Source organism: Leucopleurus acutus (assembly GCF_964270905.1).
Source record: "Leucopleurus acutus genome assembly, chromosome: 2".
In the NCBI taxonomy this organism is placed as follows: domain Eukaryota; kingdom Metazoa; phylum Chordata; class Mammalia; order Artiodactyla; family Delphinidae; genus Leucopleurus; species Leucopleurus acutus.
The window spans coordinates 173,196,396-173,215,659 of NC_139143.1; the positions used below are offsets into that span (position 1 = coordinate 173,196,396).

The 19,264-nt window shown below is 50.0% G+C and overlaps 1 protein-coding gene across 1 annotated transcript; it reads right to left on the reverse strand.

Moving 5' to 3' along the window:
• Nucleotides 1-4,289: 4,289 nt before the first annotated feature.
• CATSPER4 (cation channel sperm associated 4) lies at nucleotides 4,290-18,913 on the reverse strand (the record flags this gene model as incomplete). The annotated part of the gene is made up of 11 exons (XM_082832298.1): nucleotides 4,290-4,343; nucleotides 4,965-5,130; nucleotides 5,677-5,888; nucleotides 6,648-6,822; nucleotides 8,101-8,234; nucleotides 8,428-8,548; nucleotides 8,718-8,815; nucleotides 14,755-14,856; nucleotides 18,018-18,161; nucleotides 18,640-18,714; nucleotides 18,842-18,913. The coding sequence occupies 11 exons, from the start codon at nucleotides 18,911-18,913 to the stop codon at nucleotides 4,290-4,292; spliced, it is 1,353 nt and encodes a 450-aa protein (XP_082688424.1).
• Between the last annotated feature and the right edge of the window lie 351 nt (nucleotides 18,914-19,264).

Here is a 19,264-nt window from a genome sequence, read left to right on the forward strand (position 1 = left end):
CACGTCTAGAGCCCGTGCTCCACAAGAGAAGCCACTGCAATGAGAAGCCCGTGCACCGCAATGAAGAGTAGCCCCCATTCACTGCAATTAGAGACAGCTTGCGTACAGCAACAAAGACCCAACGCAGCCAAAAACAAAAACAAAAAACAAAACACCAACTACATTATTACTGGCGCGCATTCATTTATGTGCCAGCTCTGTGCTAATAGATCTCAGCTGATGCATGCCAGGGAGAGCGAATTTAACTAAATCAGGCAACTATGTCTCATTCCACTCAAGAATTATTACAGAGACAGAGTCAGAAAAAGATGGAAATCTATTATCACACTTGATCTTTGATTTCTCGATGGCTTGTTTGATGTGTTTCCTACTGCATTGAACATGATTCTAATATTTAAAGATACACAATTTTTTTTTTACAACGTGACCCCTCATCAAAAGCCAAGTGCTTCATTTAGTGCAATAGCAGTCAAAGATAATTTTGACAACCTTTGGTTTTTCACCTTGTCTGAGTAAGGTGCTGTTCCAATGTGTAAGTGTTGGTGCACTGAATCTTCACATCCACCCTGAAGTAAGGAAAATTATTTCTATTTATCAGATGAAGAAACTGAGGCTCAGACAGGTGAAGGCATCTGTTCAAGGTCACACAGCCAGGAAGTGGTAGCACTGGATTTGAAATCAGATCCATCAGATCCCAGAGCCCAATGTCTTCCCTACCATGCTGCACTGCCTCACAAAGACATTGCTTCATTCTCATGTCCAAGCCAGCCACTCTCTCTAGAGAAAAAGGCCCAAATCAGCTACATTGAGCTGGATCCCTTGAAAACCTTCCTCTTCCCCCTGGGCAATGGGCAGAAATAGGCGCATCACCTGATGCCCTGTCATTGCAACCTTGGTCTTTGTCAAAGGACTGATTCAGAAAACTGGAGGTGATGGGCTTGTCCTTCCTACAACCTAGCTCCAAAGAGGCACTGATCCTTCTCCCTGACCCCGCCCCCATCTGGCATCTGCTCCTTCCACCTCCCACTTTCTTCTAGCCCTGAATAGAGCTAAGGGGTCACAACAGGGCAGAAGTGCTGGCCAGGATGCACGGAAAGAGTGGGGGATCTAGGCTCTAGACCTGGCTCTATTACTGACTTGCTGTGTAGTCTTGGGGAAGACCCCCACCACTCTCAGTGCTTCTACATCCCCCTCAGCGCAGTGAGGGACTTGGGCTTAATATCGCAAGAGTCCTCTAAACTCTAGTGATCCGTGGGTCTGTTTGCAACAAAATTCCATGCTGAAATGAACAGATGTCTTGCTACGGGAGTCTCGAGTTTTTATGTGCAGGAAGAGATGTTTCCACTGGATCTGATTTTATGTTTTTTCCATGTAGTTAACCAGTTGTCCCTGCCCCCTTATGGAAAAATCCATCCTTTTCCCACTGATAATTTGTGATGCTACCTGTTATTACGCATCCAGACTGATTTTCCTGCTCTTTTATTCCATTGGTTTGCTTGTCTACTGTTGCAACACCACCACATGATCTTACTTTAACGTAAGTCTTAGTATCTGGTAGAGTGAGTCTCCCATCTTGCTCTTCAAAGTTATCTTGGCTATTGCTGGCCTTTTGTTCTCCCTTATGTGTATTAGAATCCGCGTATCAACTTCTACAAAAAACCCTGTTAAGATTTTGATTGGAAGTGTGTCACAATTAAAGATTTGGTAAGAACTGACATTTATATGATATTGAAGTTTCCTGCCGACAGCAGCTCCTTTGAGAAGCAATGGAATGTGGCCTGAACTCTAAAGTCAGACCTGGGACAGACTCCCAGCTCTGATGAGGGGACAAATCACTTTATGTCTCTGAGTCTCGGTTTCCTTAACTGTAAGACAGCAGTGAAAACAATACCTACCTCACTGGTGGTCATGAGGATTAAATGAGATAGTGCATGTGAAGCACTTAGCACAGTGCTTAGCATACAGTAGGTGCTCAATAAGTAGAAACTGCTATTGATAATAATTATCCCCTTCTGTGCCTCTCACCAAAACTGCTATCTGCTTCCTGGGTGTTTTGCCAAGGATACTCCTGGCCTTGGAAAAAGTCATGACTCATGGGATTGCTAAGACATGCAATTTCCTGCCACCTCCCAATATCTTCCCCTATATTGTCCTAGGAGCTCAGGATCCAGGGCTGCACTCCTCCATCGGGCTCAGTGAGGCATTGGGGGTGGCGGCTGACCTTTGATGGAGTAGGGCAGGGGAGGGCAGCAGGGGTCCAAGCCCCTGGGCCCTCAGTTCTGGGCCAGATTGAGAGGGAACTAGCCTACTGAAACCCCAAGCTATTGGCCCAGCCCAATGGAAAGGACAGACAGAAAAGGGGAGACAGCTGAGATGACAGACAGAATGGAGGGAATAGACAGACAAATACAGCATCCTGGATGAGGATGGATGGGCAAAGCCAGAAGCTCTTTGGAGGTCATCCCATCATGTTCCTTCCCCCGAGCTCATTGGTGCCCCAAGCCTTTCAGACAATTTAGGGGTGGGTTGGGGAATGGCTGTGCTCACATGAGATCTTCCTGGGGATACTACTTGATCTTCCACCACCTTCTTCCCCTCCCTGGTGAGCCAGAAGAAGGCTGTGAGAGCCCCCAGAGGAGGATGGATGGAAAGGGTGTATGTGGCTACTCACCAGGCAGATTGAGGGCTCCATTCCCAATAAATAGCAGCAGAAGCAGCAAAAGCCACTGGCTGCCCATCCTTCTGCTGGTTGATGGTCCTGGAGTCTTGGCCCAAACAGGGGAACAGATTGCACTCCAAGACAGTGAAGCACTGCTGGGGTGCCACCTCTCACCTGCCTGCTGAGTGCACCACCCCTGCCCCAGTTGTCCAGACTTCTTCCCAGCAGGCCCCAGGGGGCTTTTCAGGGCTGGAAGCAATGCCAGTGGGAGGGGATGAAGGGTGGAGTTTCCCGGCACCTGCAATCAGTGGGCCTCTGGGGAGTCCCATTCCAACTGGTGAATATCCCCAAGGCCCCTAGTGGTCAGTCTTTGCTGAACAGCTGGGCAGAACTCTCACACAACACCTCTTCCAGCCTTCCCTTCACACAACATCAGGGAACCTGAGTCTCAGCCGTACAGCCGATCTCGTCAGTCTCCCAGCTCTGGGGCTGAGTGCTGGCCGTTTGATTTTAGAGCTGGTGCTCAATCTTATCCTCTCCCGATTGCACAGATGGGGAAAATGAGGCCCAGCGATTTGCCCAAGGATGAGAATCCACCGAGGCAGCTCTTCATAGTGCCCACGACTGCCACAGCTTTCTCAGACTCTGCATTGCCTAGCTGAGGACCTGCTGTGGCTCTCCATGGTCTTTGTATGAAGCTCCCAAAGAGGTCTCACAGGTCCCAAGTTCTCCACCGGCCTTCATCCACCTGACCCTCAAATTCCTCCTGATGCCTTCCAGGAAGCTTCAGTGCTCTTCTTCCCCAGAGAGCCTGCCAGGACCCACACTTCGCCCAGCCATTCTCCATTGATCCAGGATAGAGCTTCCTGTACCTGCATGACTTGGTCGATGGTGACCCCATCAGACTAGAACTCCCCAGAATGAGGACCAGTCTCCTACACCTTCAGACACAGAGAGAGGATAGGGCGTCTCCTTCATAAGAGAGGCACTCCCAGCTGTGAGGAACTGTGAGGACCAGATTTTCACCCCCAGAATTTAGGACCCTGAAGGCAGGGATTACGTCTCTACCGTTAAGTCAAAATTTTTCAGGGTGTGGATTTTCTCTCCCATTAGACTGGAAGCTCTGGAGGACAGCCAGTGACTCTCCCATCGGACAAACAGGCTCTTGAGGGGCAAGGCTGCCTCAAGGGTTTGGAGATCCACCAGTCAGACACATTGGTCCCAACACAAAAGTTTATTGCTGATACAGATACCTGGCCCCACTGGCCTCACCTTTCTTCTCTTGGTGCTTGGGCCCACTTAGACTCCATCTAGTTCTGGTCTAGCAGGATACCAGGGATGCCCATCCTTAGGGCAAATCCTGGCTGCCTTGGCCAGCACCCCCTTTTGTGCTCATCCTGTGGTAGGGCTCCCACTCTCATCCAGCATCCTTCTCCATCCCGGCTCCTCTGGACCTGGGGCTCACAGGCACAAGCCCTAGAGATGCTGCCCCCTTCCATCCCCAGGCATCTGCCCGGGGGGTAAGGGAGAGGATGGGTTCAGGCCAGGATGTGCCAAGTCATGCTAGTGATGCAGAAGATGCAGTGGCTGGGTGTGTGTGCTCATGCCCATTGGCTCCCGTCCTGCCCTCTCAGCGGCTCAACTTGTGTTTGTTAAGGAGTACATTTGTGTTGGATTCCTGAACCTGCAAACCAAGAGGTCTTCTTGTCAATGCCCCCACCCTGACATGGCAGATGCCCCCTTACTCCCCTCCTTCAGCTCAACAGCTGTTCATCCAGGCCTGGCAGGAAGTCCTTCACGTCTAACTCTAGCCTGCCGAGTCTGCTCTCCGACTGTGGGAGCTCAGGCCGTGGACATTCACAAGGTTCCCAGTCTGATGGTGTGGGAAGGAGAAAGAAACTAAATAATGTGGGAGTGTGACTTTTTCTCCATAGAATCTTCCTCCCTCAGGAGGCTGCTCCTCTTATGCACCCTAGACAGGACCTGGGGGTCCTATGCCCCCAGTGGGCCTGAGTATCTGCCACTAAGCAGGGACTGAACCGCTCAAGTCTCACTAAGAAAGGGTAGGTTTGACGGTGCTGAAGATCAAGATGGCTCAGTGGTTGGAGCCCTATGGGAGGGGCGGGGCCTCCCGAAGAAGGAAAAGTTGGAACCTAACCAGATTGGCGGTGACTGCTGGGGTGCTTGGGAGTCTAGGGGGCGGACCAGATCTTGGAATAGACAGAGGCCTTGACTAATGGGGTTGAGGCTGAGCTGGGTGGCGTGGCGAGCTGAGTACCCATTGGGTAGGGGAAGGAAGCTGCACCTTTTCCCTGTTGACGAGCGCAGTGATCAAGTCTTGCTGGCAAGTCATCTCACGGGTGGCTATGGAGGACCCGCTTGCCCTCGACGGGCTCCACGACAAGTGCCTGTGCATCAGCTCCTCCTCCTGTTCCTGGTTGAAGCGGATGGAGCGTACTTCGTCCACTATCCTGAGGGCGGAGAGGTGAGTGCGTTCCGAGGGTGAGGGTTGGAAGGCTGCCCTCCCTTCTTTTCCCTGGTGTCCAGCCCCCTTCGCCCTCTCCCTTTACTCTGAGAGAGACCCAGGCCGAGGCTTAAGGCTCTTGTGAGATGCGAGGAACCGGGAGGTCTGGATTCCAGTTCCCTCACCGACAGGCTGGGGAAACCTGGACAATTCACTTAACCTCTCTGGGCCCCTGGGTCCGCATGATAAAATGGTGAGGGCGTGGGCTTCCCTGGTGGCGCAGTGGTTGAGAGTCCGCCTGCCGATGCAGGGGACGCGGGTTCGTGCCCCGGTCCGGGAAGATACCACATGCCGCGGAGCGGCTGGGCCTGTGAGCCATGGCCGCTGAGCCTGCGCGTCCGGAGCCTGTGCTCCGCAACGGGAGGCCGCAACAGTGAGAGGCCCGCGTACCGCAAAGGAAAAAAAAATGGTGAGGGCGTGAGGCCAGAAGAATCTGAGGCTCCACTTAGCCCTGACTCACGAGACTCGAGGGTACCCCCAGTACACGCCCTACGTGTTGAGCTCATCTCGGATCTCCTTGTACTGCATCAGGTTCTCCTGTATTGCCTCGAGCACCAAGCAGAAGTTGTCGAATGTGTTTTCTGAGAGGTTCGTCGGGAGGCCCCCCATAAACGGCTCCTGGGGGACGCCAGATGTCTCCAAACGGGCGACCACACAGTGCACCAGCGGCAGCTCGTTATTCCCATTTCCCTCCTCGCTGCCTGTCTGGGGAGGGGGAAATGGAGAGGGAAGGACAGCTCAGCCCGCACCCCCTCCCCTTGCCCCTTCCTGCTTGGCTTCAGGGAGGATGAGTCTCAGGTCACCAGGGTTCTAACGCCCCTTGTTTCAGCTCTAACCAATCTTAGGCTCTCTCCTTTGCTATGGGAGCTTAACTTGAAATGCGGAGCCCATCCCTCACCTTTTTGGAAATTCTCACCCCTTTTCAAAACCTAGTGCTTCCCCCACCATTTCACTCCTGATAAATCCTACCCAGCAAACTTCTGAAACCCTATCTACTCTCAAGTCACAGCCCACAGCCCTCAACACTTTAGGCAATACTCCACCCTACACTCTCCAGCCTTTCGGAAGCTCTACCCCTGAACGAATAACACTATAGCTAATATTTATTGAGTTCTTAGTATGTGCCAAGTACTGTTCGTTTACCCATGAAATTATCATAATAGCCCTATGAAGTACTATAATTATTTTCATTTTACAGGAGAAGAAATTGAGGCTTAGATTGGTTAAACGCCCTAAGGTCACTCAGCTGCTTAGATTTTAGTTGCCATAGAACAAGACACCTCGGAACTCCACACTCCTCAGAAGCCCCCGTTGGTGAGTTGGCCGTGGGCAATGCTGCCTCCGCATCTCAGGCTTGGCTTTCTTCAGGCCCTCGAGTGTGCACGCGCGCACAAACACACACGCTCAATTCAGCACTCATATACACTCTGCCTCACCCCCCTCTGCCCTCCCCATCTCACTCACCTCACTGAAGACTATTTGATGCTGTTGCGCCTGTTCGCCTGCCTTTATCATTTGCTCCAGATTGGTGGTGACCACGACGACCAACAGGTTGATGCCAATGAAGGCACTGATGGTGATGAAGATGGCAAAGTAGATGGCGCCCCCAATCTCCACTGCGTACTCCCTTGTCTCCATCCTGGAGATGGCAGTCAGGGGCCCTATCACCTCCCTGGCCCTTTGGGCCTCAGTTTCCTCATCTATGAGATGGGGAAATTATCTCAAGGCCCGCTGGGACTTCTGCTGCCTCACTGCTGTTGTGGAGCTCTAATGCCTTACTCCTAATTGTTCCCGCAGCTGCTCTTTACTGAGCGCCAGCTGTACTGCCAGACAGTGGGCGGTCCTCAAGCCAGCCCTGCAAGGTGGGGATTTGTACGTCAGCATTACCGAGTTTAATCTATTGGTTATATTCTTTAGTCATGTCGTTCTTATTATAAAAAGTAATTCAAGCTCATTGTAGAAAGATCAGAAGGAAAATATACAGGAAAAAAATCCCACCCACTGTTAATACCTATTATAAATCTCCCATAAAATATTTTCCCAAATAATAGTTTTCTCTCTCTTGCTATGCGTGTGTGTGCATGTGCGTGCACACAGTGCCAGTCTCTACTAATTCTCACAGCAATCCATGACATGGTTAATAATGTATTTTAATCCCCAGTTGACAGATGAGGAAACGGAGGCTCAGACGGCTGCATGGCTAGTGCAGTGGAGCAGACTCAGAACCCCAGGCCACCTTTATTGCACACTCCATGATTTTTCTACTGCCTACATCATAATGGGTAATGAGTGCAGAAGCCCCTTTACCAACTGGGCTTCTACTCTCACACGAAGGAGATATAAAGAAAATCAGTCACGGGGACCCACTCCCTGGAGGGGACTGGAAACAAATAGAGTTTAGGCTTAATGGGAAAGAGGTAAAGAACAGAACCCAGGCAGCCATCTGTGGCCAATAATGACCCTAGGCAGTGGGTCTCAGAATGAATAAATGAGACCCTAAGTTCTCAGGAGTGCAGGCAGTTTGGTGGGCTCCAGTGGGGGCTGGGAGGCTGCCTTGGAGCCCTAGATGCAACCACAGACCTGCTCCCTTGCCCAAGGCCTAGCTGCCCAGCTGCTGAGCATAATGGGAGAAATCTCCCTGAATAGCCTGCAGTGGGACCTTGAATGGGTGGAGTTTCATTGGGATGACTCTTCAAGTAGACTGCAAACCCAGAGCCCTCAGCTCCAGGGAGCCTGCTTTTCTCCAGTTTAAAGCCCCAGGCATCCCCCTCCTGCTGTGCCATCCTCATCCCAAGCCCTGGAGCCGCACTTCTCCCTCCCCAGTCAGTTTTTTGCCCCTGGGAGCCCAGCCCCTCCCTGGCTAGCTTGCCTGGACTGGGCCCCACCCCCCTCCCCTGGAAGCCCCATGGGCACTCACTGAAAGTTACTGTAGATGTCCACCCAGCCATCCTGGGTGATGCAGATGAAGAGGGTATACAGGGCAACCTGCATGTTCTGGAAATGCATGGGCACGAATGCACCAAAGAGAGTGACCCCGAATACTGAGAACACCTGCCAGAGAGACCAGAGACCCGCCCGGACTTCACCAGAGGGCCTTAGGGACAGGCCATGCAAATGAGCTGCCAGGGGAGTCACAGGGCTTCAGGCCCATAGCCTCTCCTCTTCTCCAGACACCCTGTATCCCCAGGGACCTAGGGGCCTGTTCAGGGAAGGGGAGTAGCCAGGGGCAGGGGAGGGCACTGACCAGCATGAAGAAGAGGATGAGCGCCATGATGTTGGCCATGTCGGGCACTGACTGCAGGATGACACGGATGATCCGGGCCAGGGGCTCCACTGCCATGCACACGTGCACCAGACGAAGTGCCCTGTGGCAGAGCCTCTCAGGGGTGCCCCTCGGCCCTTCCCAGACCCCTCCTCCTCACCATCCCCCCACCTGCCCAGAAAGGCAGAGCTGATCCCCACCTGGTAAAAACCCCTTCCTCTCCTTCCCAGGGTCCAGACAGGTCCCTCCTTTTCTCAGAGTTCCCAGCTTACCTGAGGGTGTAGGTGATAGAGATGGCACTGAGTTCATTAACGAAGAACCCCAGGAGCAAGATAAAGATGATAAGGAAGTTGAGGATGTTCCAGCCGTCCTGGGGGGTGGGCCAGCCCCAGCAGGGTCTGTCAGGCCCAGCCCATGGGTTCATCCTGGGTCTGCCCTCCGTACACCCCAAGGATGGGGGACTCAGTGGTCCTCTCGAAGCAGGGCCAGTCATCTGCCATGCACTGCTGTTACTCATCCTGCTGTCGCCCCAAACACGCCACAAAACATGCATGCGCTCGCTGTCTCATACATGTGTCAATAGTCAAGTGCAGTGTCTGAAGCACACAGTGGAGTCTCTCGTATATACACAGCCAGCTCCTAAGCTGAGCGCCCACCTTGGCTACTGTGCTGCTGACAATGGGCTTGCCCTGCAGTTAGGTGACCTGAGAGTGTTTGGATGCTCCAGCTTTGTGTGACACACACTACAATTAACAATAAAATGAAAATAAATACTGATTAAAACATTAAGGAACAGTGCTTCAATAGCCAGGTCAGAGGTGAACTAACTCTCACTGCAGAAGAAAGGCACATTTTGCAAGCCCTTTGTCCAATATGGCACAAACTCTTTTAGAATGGGGATGGAGGAAGGAAGCTCATGTGTATGACAAATTTGAGCACAACCACTACAGAGGAGAATTTGCTCTAATAAACAATCCGCATTTACCTTTGACCAGTGATCCCACTTCTCGAAATCCGACCCACACAAACTCTAGTACAAGTACAAAATGGCATTCGTAGAAGGCTGAAAATAACCAAAGTGTTCAGCAATTGGGACACTGGTTGAATAAACTACTGCACATTCAGTGCAGTATAGGATAATGAGAAAGGTCTCCATGTACTGATACAGAAAGATCCATTAAATGACAAAAAGGAAAGTGCAGAACACTGTTTACAGTATGCTACTGTTAGGAAAGGGAAGACTAAAAATATGTACATATTTGCTTATGATTGCAAAATAAACACTAGGAGGATAAACAAGAGATTATAAATAACGAAGATTATCTGAAGAGGGTGGGGGTGAGGGAAAGGGAAGAAGGGTCTGGAGTGGGAACAAGAATTCTGTGTGTGCCTTTCAGTACAGTCTTTTTTTTTTTTTAATTGTAGTATAGTCGCTTTACAGTATTGTGTTGGTTTCTGCTGTACAGCAAAGTGAATCAGCCACACGTACACATATATCCCCTCTTCCTTGGATTTCCTTCACATTTAGGTCACCACAGAGCACCGAGTAGAGTTCCCTGTGCCATACAGTCTGTTCTCATTAGTTATCTGTTTTGTACATAGTAGTGTATATATGTCAATCCCAATCTCCCAATCCATCCCACCCCCGCTTCCCCCCTTGGTATCCATTCGTTTGTTCTCTACGTCCGTGACTCTATTTCTGCTTTGCAAATAAGTTCATTTATACCATTTTTCTAGATTCCACATATATGTGTTAATATATGATATTTGTTTTTTTCTTTCTGACTTACTTCATTCTATATGACAGTCTCTCAATACAGTTTTGACCAATATATAGCTGCATTAAGAGAACTTTTTTTTGTTTTTAATTTTATTTATTTATTTATTTAAGGCTGTGTTGGGTCTTTGTTTCTGTGCGAGGGCTTTCTCTAGTTGTGGCGAGCGGGGGCCACTCTTCATCGCGGTGCGCGGACCTCTCACTATCGTGGCCTCTCTTGTTGCGGAGCACAAGCTCCAGATGCGCAGGCTCAGTAGTTGTGGCTCACGGGCCTAGTTGCTCCGCGGCATGTGGGATCTTCCCAGACCAGGGCTCGAACCCATGTCCCCTGCATTGGCAGGCAGACTCTCAACCACTGTGCCACCAGGGAAGCCCTATGTAGCTGCATTAAATATTCAAAAAGAAAATGATTTTTAATGGAGAAAAAGTTCTTAAATTTATTAGGCAGTCCAATAAACACAAGCCCTCCTTGTGTTTCACATTCAAAGTGTCGGTGCCTAAACATACACAAGGAGACACAAGTCTGCCTGTCTACAGATCCATCCCTCTATCCATTCAGTATTAAGCTCCTACTATATGCCACACCTCATATCAGATCCTGAAGATATAGGATTTCGCCCTGCTTGGCTCACAGACTATTTTGAGGGAGGTGGATAGACAGTAATTTTTTTTTTTTTTTTTTTTTTTTTTGCGGTACGCGGGCCTCTCACTGTTGTGGCCCCTCCCGTTGCGGAGCACAGGCTCTGGACACACAGGCCCAGCGGCCATGGCTCACGGGCCCAGCCGCTCCGCGGCATGTGGGATCTTCCCGGACTGGGGCATGAACCCCTGTCCCCTGCATCGGCAGGTGGACTCTCAACCACTGCGCCACCAGGGAAGCCCCAGACAGTAAGTTTTAACTCCAGGTGAGAGGTGAGTACACAGCATTAGGGAGACAGAGCAACAACTAACCTAGCCTGGGAGAGACAGGAAGACTTCCTGGAAGAGAAAACATCTGCAAGAGTCTTAAGCTGTAAGTAGGAGGAAAGCAAGTGAGTAAGTGGCAAAGAGATTTTATAGACTAGGGGTCAGCATGGGCATGAGGTGAGAAACAGCAGTGTGTATGTGTGTGTGTGTGTGCATGCACTTGAAAGTGTGTGTTGGGGAATGCCACTACAAGCAGCTTGATGTAGCTGGAATACCCAAGGGTAAAGCCAGGAGTGATGAGGCTGCACAAGCACGCAAGAGCCACATCATGGAAGGCCTTAAGCACAGTGAGGCATTTAGCCCTGATCCTAGAACAATAGGGAGCCACTGGAGTAGTTTAAGCGTACTTTGTCTTGGGCCTTCAGAAAATTACTTTGATGGCAGGTGGGGTACACAGGAAGCCATAGTAACATCCTGGTGAGAGAAGACAAGGTAAGAGCTAGAACAGGGTTAGCAGAGATGCAGAGGCAGCAAGAAATCCGAGAAATATTTAGGTGGTGAAATAGTAATTAATAGGCTATGGAGGTAAGGAGAGGGAGGAGCCACACCAGGGCCACGGAAAAGGGGGCACTAGGGGCAAAACTCTGGGGAGCCCCACGTGCCTGGGTAATATTTGAGATATTAACTTGCAGACTTTCCTCCCTCCCCTGCATTCTCCCTTTCCATCTACCCACTCAACAGGGAGCAGTCCTTGTACACCGGGACCAGGGGAGGGGTTGGGGGTGGGGAAGGAGACAGCAGAGAGCCTCTAACAAGCCCTGGCTTTTGGCCCTGGGAGGCTAGCCTCAGATGAATGTTAGGGTTTGGGACATTAGTTCTCAGCCATTAGTTCTGGAGGGTGGTTTTGCCTTCCAGAGGACATCTGGCAATGTCTGGGGACATCGTTGATTGTCACAGGTAGGAGGGTGCTAATGGCATCTAATGGGTAGAGGCCAGGAATGCTGCTAAACAATGCACAGGACAGTCCCCCAACAACAAAGAATTATCCAGGCCAACATGTCAACTGTGCCGAGGCTGAGAAATCTTGCCCTTGAGAGGACAAGCAGAGTGGCTTGGAAGAACAGAAGATTCTCAGGCTTGCTCCAGTTCTCTTGTGTTAATGAAACAGAGCTTAGCTTTGAAAGTGCAGGCCCCTTGAAAGTGCAGGCCTTCCTAACTGCTGCTAAAAGTGAGACAGGCTGGGACCTGGGACCCTTGGCTGCAGTGCCTGCACCTGATACAAGACTCCTGGAGCAACAAAATACAAAGAAACTATAAGGGACTAAAAATAACTGCACGCATGAGCAGCTGGGGCAAATTATGGACAAAAAGATACAAAAGGTCCAAATGCCACTTCTGAAGAGCAGGGAGCAAAGGTAGGGGGTTGGGATCAAAAGCAGGGTACTGTGCATGCCCCTTGCACACATCACCAAAGGGGTGGGCAAACCACCCAAGCCACAAGCTCATCCCCCGCTCTGAAGAGAGTGGGCAAGGGAACTTGTTAATTGTTCTCTCTCCCCCCTGCTGCAGCAGGGGCCCCAATAAAGCCTTCCCTGAATTTCTTGTCTGGCCTCTGATCAGTTTCTATTAATTAAGGAGGCCAAGAACCCTGGCCGGTAGCAAAAGAAATCTCACGTCTACAGGAAGGAAGAAATGTTCTCTCATGCAACAGATGTCTGCCTGTAACCTAGAGCTAGTTCTGAAAAAGTGGTGCATTGAAATGTTCACAAAAAGCATGGTACCTATTCTCTCCAGTGTGGAGACATGTAAATATGCACCATCCTATTCTATTTTCTGTTAATAAACATCCTCCCAAGTGTTGTTTTCACAAAGCATTCTTTAAGACATCTGGGGCTTCCCTGGTGGCACAGTGGTTAAGAATCCGCCTGCCAATGCAGGGGACACGGGTTCGAGCCCTGGTCCGGGAAGATCCCACATGCTGCGGAGCAACGAAGCCTGTTCACCACAACTACTGAGCCTGTGCTCTAGAGCCCGTGCTCTGCAACAAGAGGAGCCACCGCAATGAGAAGCCTGTGCACCGCAATGAAGAGTAGGCCCTGCTCGCCGCAACTAGAGAAAGCCCGTGTGCAGCAACGAAGACCCAACACAGCCAATAAATAAATAAATAAATGTATTAAAAAATATATATCTGGACTTAAGAAATATTGTTCTAGGTTCTACATTCTGTGTTCTATGAAGTGACACCTCTAACCCCTGGAAAGCTTGTAATTCTAATTGGTTTTCCTGGTAAAGGTATTTAAATGATGATTCCTTTTTATGAAAGGTATAAAAATCTGATAGGTGTTTCTTTTCAAAGCCTCTTCTTGCACATGCCCAAAGGCAAGATAAATCCCTTGACTCCAGAAATCCCTTAACTCTATAAGTCCTATTGAAACAAAGAATTTGAGTCTTTGTCTCATTTTATGTAATGTTAAGATCTGTTCCCACCCAGACAGCTTTTTGATACCCTCCAGAAGAGGGGTAGGCAAACTATAGCCCAAGGGCCAAATTGACCAGCAGCCCCTCTTTTTAAAGACCCTCAGGTTTAGAATGGTTTATATATATATATATATATGTTTTATGTTTTGTGACATGTGAAAATTACATAAAGTTCAAATTTTAGTATTCACAAATAAAACTGATTTGGAACCTAGCCATGCTCATTTGTCTATGTACTGTCTATGGCTGCTTTTGTGCTCTCACAGCATAAGTGAGTGTTTGCAACAGAGACTGTATGGTCCACAAAGCTTAAAATATTTATCTGGCCCTTGTGAAAATTAATAAAGGGAAACCTCACTACAATGGAATTGGGAGGCCAAAAGGGGGAGCTCTCACGCAGTATCACTAGATGTCAATTACAGGAAGAATTGTCAATTACAGACTTGAACAGAAAAATCCCAAAGGGGAAAGAATCATCAATTACAGGCCCCAACAGGAAAAGATGTACATTGCATCTCCTGCAAGAAATCAACTATTCCAGCAACTCAGCCAATGAGAGACCATCATCACCCTGAACTCTCACTTTTCACCAGTAGATTTTGGTTCAAAACAACCCTTCCCAACTTCCTCCTTTTTCTCTATAAAATAACGTTCCTCTCAATTGTTTGTTGGACTAGTCTATGGCTTATGCTGTCGTTTGCTAGTCCTGATTTGAGATTCCTCTGCTATTCCCAGATAAACCCTTTTTTGCTGGTAAAATAACTGTTTTATTCTTAAGGTCAACACCCTTTACAGAAAATCTTTACTGACCCCTGTTCTTGAACCCTGTAAATTAAGGTGGATACTCTCAACTGTATTTCTCTGATAAGGAAATCAAGGTTTGCCCAGGATTGCAGAACTAGGGAAGGCTGGGTCAGGAACTGGAACCCCGGGAGGCTACACTTCTAGTACAAATTACTTTCTACCACATCACAGACATCTCAGAAGTAGTTAGTTTCTCCTTCTGCATGAGCACACATGCACACACATGCACACACACCCCTCCCCCTGTGCACCTTGCAGGGCCAGGTGGATGGGGATGGGGATGGGGTGGGGTGCTGTCCCTAAGGAGGAATAGATGTGATGGCAGGGAGGGCCCAGGATCTCACCTTCCAGAAAATCCAGAAGCCATTTAACCAGCCGAGGAGAAGTTCACAGATAAGGATAGTCAGCACAATGTCATCTATGGTAGAGAACAACTCATAGTGTTTCTACATGGAAGATAGAGAAAAGGAAGGGCAGAGAGGTGAGTAGGGGGTGGCAAGACCAGGGAGAGAGCATGTCTTCAGGGGAGGGGAAGCCCAGATTCTTACTGCTCTTCATCAGCATCTTTGTAGCTCCCTTTAGAGCACCCCTTCCATGTACGTGCTAGGCACCGTGCTAAGACCACAAATGTATTATTTAATGTTACCATCACCATCGTCCTAGGAAGTAGGTTTAATTTCCATCTTGCACTTGATGGGAACCTCAGAGAGGTGCCCAAGATCAGACAGTTAATGATAAAGACTGTTGTCTGACTACAAACCCTTGTTCTTAACCTCTAGAGTAGGAAAAGGGAGGTGGAGAAAGGCAGAACAGACTCCAGGATTGGGAGGAAAAGACCTGGCCCTTGAGATGGAGGACACCAAGCCCCATCCTTGCTTCTCTGATTGTCCCAACCACTCCTGCTGCTCCAGCTCCCAAATCCCCCCAGCCAGGCCTGACCAAGCTCCTGGGTATCCCCCTACTCACGGGTCCAAGACATGTTCCTGGGTGGACGGATTGATGGATGGATCCATGACTTTGAGTTCTGTTTAAAACCCAACTCATGTTCACGCAATCTCCTGTTAAGCTGTGACTCTGATATAGTTTGGGACATGAACAGCTCCCAGCCCCCAACTCCACCCTGGCAGTTACCAAAGTCACCTGGACTCCTCCCTTTCCTCACCTCCATGACCCACAGACTCAGTGCTTCAAGCCTCTTGCTCCCCACACCTTGCCACCAATCCCATCCACCAGCCAGTGCGAGGCTGGGCAGAGTTTCTTCTTTTTTTTTTTTTTTGGCCACACCACGCAGCATGCGGGATCTTAGTTCCCTGACCAGGGATCGAACCCAGGCCCCCTGCAGTGGAAGCGCGGAGTCCTAACCACTGGACCACCAGGAAATTCTCTGGGCAGAGCTTCTGAAACTCAGATGGGAGCTAAAGTTTATGGGCTTCCAGCCTGTTCCAAATTCCCAAAGGGCATCATGGGCCAGGGACATCTGCCTACAAAAAGGAAGGGCTTTCTTTCCCTTCATCTTTCCCTTCAGCTCTACCCCACTGGCCACTGGTGGCAATAGGCTCTCCTTACTATTTATTCAAAGAGCTTCCTCAACAGTCCCCCTGCCTTCTCCAAGTCATGCACATCTGTGGCTAAATCAGAGTTGCCTTCTCCACCCACAAAGCTTTCATGGCCCCCTATGGCCTGCAGGGTGAGGTTCAAAACCAGTCTGGCATTCACAAGTCTCTAGGATTTGACCTTCATGGGCACATATCCTATATCAGGGATTTTAGCATTTTTGACTGGGACTCAAAGAAATATATTTTACATTTTACACCATAATGCTTTCTCTCCCTCTCCCCTCCTCCCCTCCCTCCCTCTCCCCCACTACAATTTCTACTTCATTCTTTTTCATTTTATTTCATTCTACTTCAAAATGCTGCTATCTACACTCTGAACTCGTTTCATGAGCCATTGATGGGTTTTGATCTGCCCTGTAGTCTACGCATTCTACAAACCTTGGCAATTGGGTTTCTGCCTCCACCACATCACAGGCAGCTTGTGTCAAGGTCACAAGAGCTAAACAAGGGATGCTTCATAGTCCTTTCCTTGCCTTGTCTCCTAGCCATATCTGACCCTGTGCCTGCTCCCTTGGTAATGTGCTCTCCTGGGGTTCCTCCCACTCCTCTGGCCACTCCCCCTCAGCATCCTTTGGCATCTCCTCCTCTATTTTCTGCCCTCTACTTGGAGGCTCTCCTCAGAGCTCTGTCTTGGTCCTCTTCTCACTCAACACTCTCTCCAGGCAACCTCATCCATTCATTGAGCTTCGGCAACCATCCACCTAGATGCCAGTCACTCTCATGTTGCCATACTTTAAACCCTGGCTTTCCTGGATAAACAACAAGTCCTACTGTATAGCACAGGGAACTATACAATATCCTATGATAAACCACAGTCAATATCCTATGATAAACCACAATGGAAAAGAATATAAAAAAATAATGTATAGGGCTTCCCTGGTGGCGCAGTGGTTGGGAGTCCGCCTGCCGATGCAGGGGACGTGGGTTCGTGCCCCAGTCCGGGAAGATCCCACATGCCGCGGAGTGGCTGGGTCCGTGAGCCATGGCCGCTGGACCTGCGTGTCCGAAGCCTGTGCTCCGCAGCGGGAAAGGCCACAGCAGTGAGACGCCCGCGTACCGCAAAAAAAAATGTATATATACACATATATATATATATATATATAACTGAATCACTTTGCTGTACAGCAGAAATTAACTCAACATTGTTAATCAACTATACTTCAATTAAAAAAATAAAAGTAAAGTAAAATAAAATAAACTTTGGCTTTCCAATGACATAGGATAAAACCCATCCTCTTTAACGAGACCCTGTGTGATCTGCTGCTGACCACCCCTCTGAACTCATCAGTCACCACACTGGACATTTTAAAGATATTGATTTTCAATAGCACAATCCACGTATGTGGTAGACTCCTTGTAAGAAATTAAAACATCAAGGGTAAGACCCAAGCCATAGCAGACTTCAAGCTGGACACACAGAACTCACTTCCATGCTGTTTGTTCTGCCCAAGACACTCTTCTCCACCTCTCTCTGCCTGGCCAACTCCTATTCATTCTTTGCTCTCTGCTTAAATGTCCTTTTCTCCAGGAAGCCTTCCCTGACCCCCAGATTAGGGTCAATGCCTCCTCTGAGCTTCCACATACTCTGTGACACCCAGGCATTTGGAATGATATGTCTGTCTATCTGAGACAGAACTGGGTCTGTTGTGTCCGTACCTGGCACTGAGTGCAGTATCTGGTACAGAGTGATTCTCACTTAGTGGCTATTGATTAAAATGGGATACCCTTCCCCACAAGGCACCCATTTGCCTGCCTCTGCTCACACCATTTTTCTGTTGTCCTTCCTCTGCAAATCCAATGCCTTTCTCAAAGCTGGGTCCCCCCTACCACGAAGTCTTCCTTGATCTTTAAGAAAGTCAGCACTGACAGGCCCTTGAAGAGCATCCAATCCAACCATCATGAACAGATGAGGAGCCTGAGGCCCCAAGAGGGAAGTGACTTGCCCAGGCCCCTGTTAGATCAGTGGGTCAGAGGTCAGGCTGGAGTCCCACCTGGTCAAGAACGGAGTTGGTGCGGAGAGCAATGGTGATGGCATTGACCACCAGCAGCACGGCCAGCAGCAGGTGGAAGGCCGGGTGTCGGAGCAGCTCCTTGACATACATGCGAGTGATGAACTCCTGCATGTCCCAGGCATCCTGGGAGAGGGTGGGGGACCTTCCTTCAGGCAGGTGTCACCGTAGGAGGCCTCTGCCTGGAAGTTTGCTCTCAGTGAATAGGGACCCTTGGGGGCCACTCTTGGGAAAGAAGTTGCCTGAGAAGGGATCATGGAACGGGGGCCTCAATGTAGAGGTCACTACCTAAATGGCCACTAAAAGCGGGTCACTGCTGGGTGGTCTTTGTAGGGGTCATTGTAAGGGAGACTCTTTTGGGGTCTCTGCTGGGGAGTGGCTGTCATTATATAGGGGCTCCTGTAGGGGCACTGCCGGGTGGTTACTAACATACCATGGCAGGGGCGGTCACTGCAGGGATCACAGCTGGGACATTTAGAAGGCAGAAGGGGCAGAGGTATTCTGAGGGCCGGTTGCCCCATAGACACAGCTGCACAAGGGTCACTGTGGGGGTGACGATTGCTGCAGGCCCCCCGACAGGCTGCAGGCCCGGCCTCGGCCTTACCTTACTGCTAGTGATATCTCGGCAGTTGACGAGCACTTGCTCCTCTGGCCGGAGGTAGGGCTCGTGAGCGGCCCTCTGCAAGGGCGAGGAGAGGGCCCATCAGTGCAGCCACTGCCCCTCCGGACTCAGTATGGTCCTCCAGTGCCCCGTCCCGCCCCAGGATGCCCAGCTTGGGCAGTGCAGCCAGGCAGGTACCACCTACCATGCGGTTCAAAGGATTGATACAGGTGGTGTCAGTCCAGTGCTGCCACCAGGTCCTCTGGTTATGCGCCATAGTTGCTCAGTGTCCCTCCCACTCCTCAAAGAAACTTCATTCCAAGCTGTCCTGCCCCCCTTCGGTGATATCATAGAGGCTTCTGTGACCTCCACCTGTCCGCATTCCACCAAGGAATTCCCACACCAAGAGAAGCTCTTCCCACTGACTCCCCTCAGTATGCCACAGAGGAGGCCACGGACACCAAGGGGCTGGGTGGGGTCAGAGGTCAGAGGCTGATAAGAGCAGGTCAGGTCTCCTGTGCAGCCTGGACGGAGACACAGGGGCGGGTCCCTGCTCTGTATCTAGGAGCTGGAGGTGGGACTGGGCTAAGGAGAGAAGAGGAGAAAGGTGTTTCGTTCTGTGGTCCTC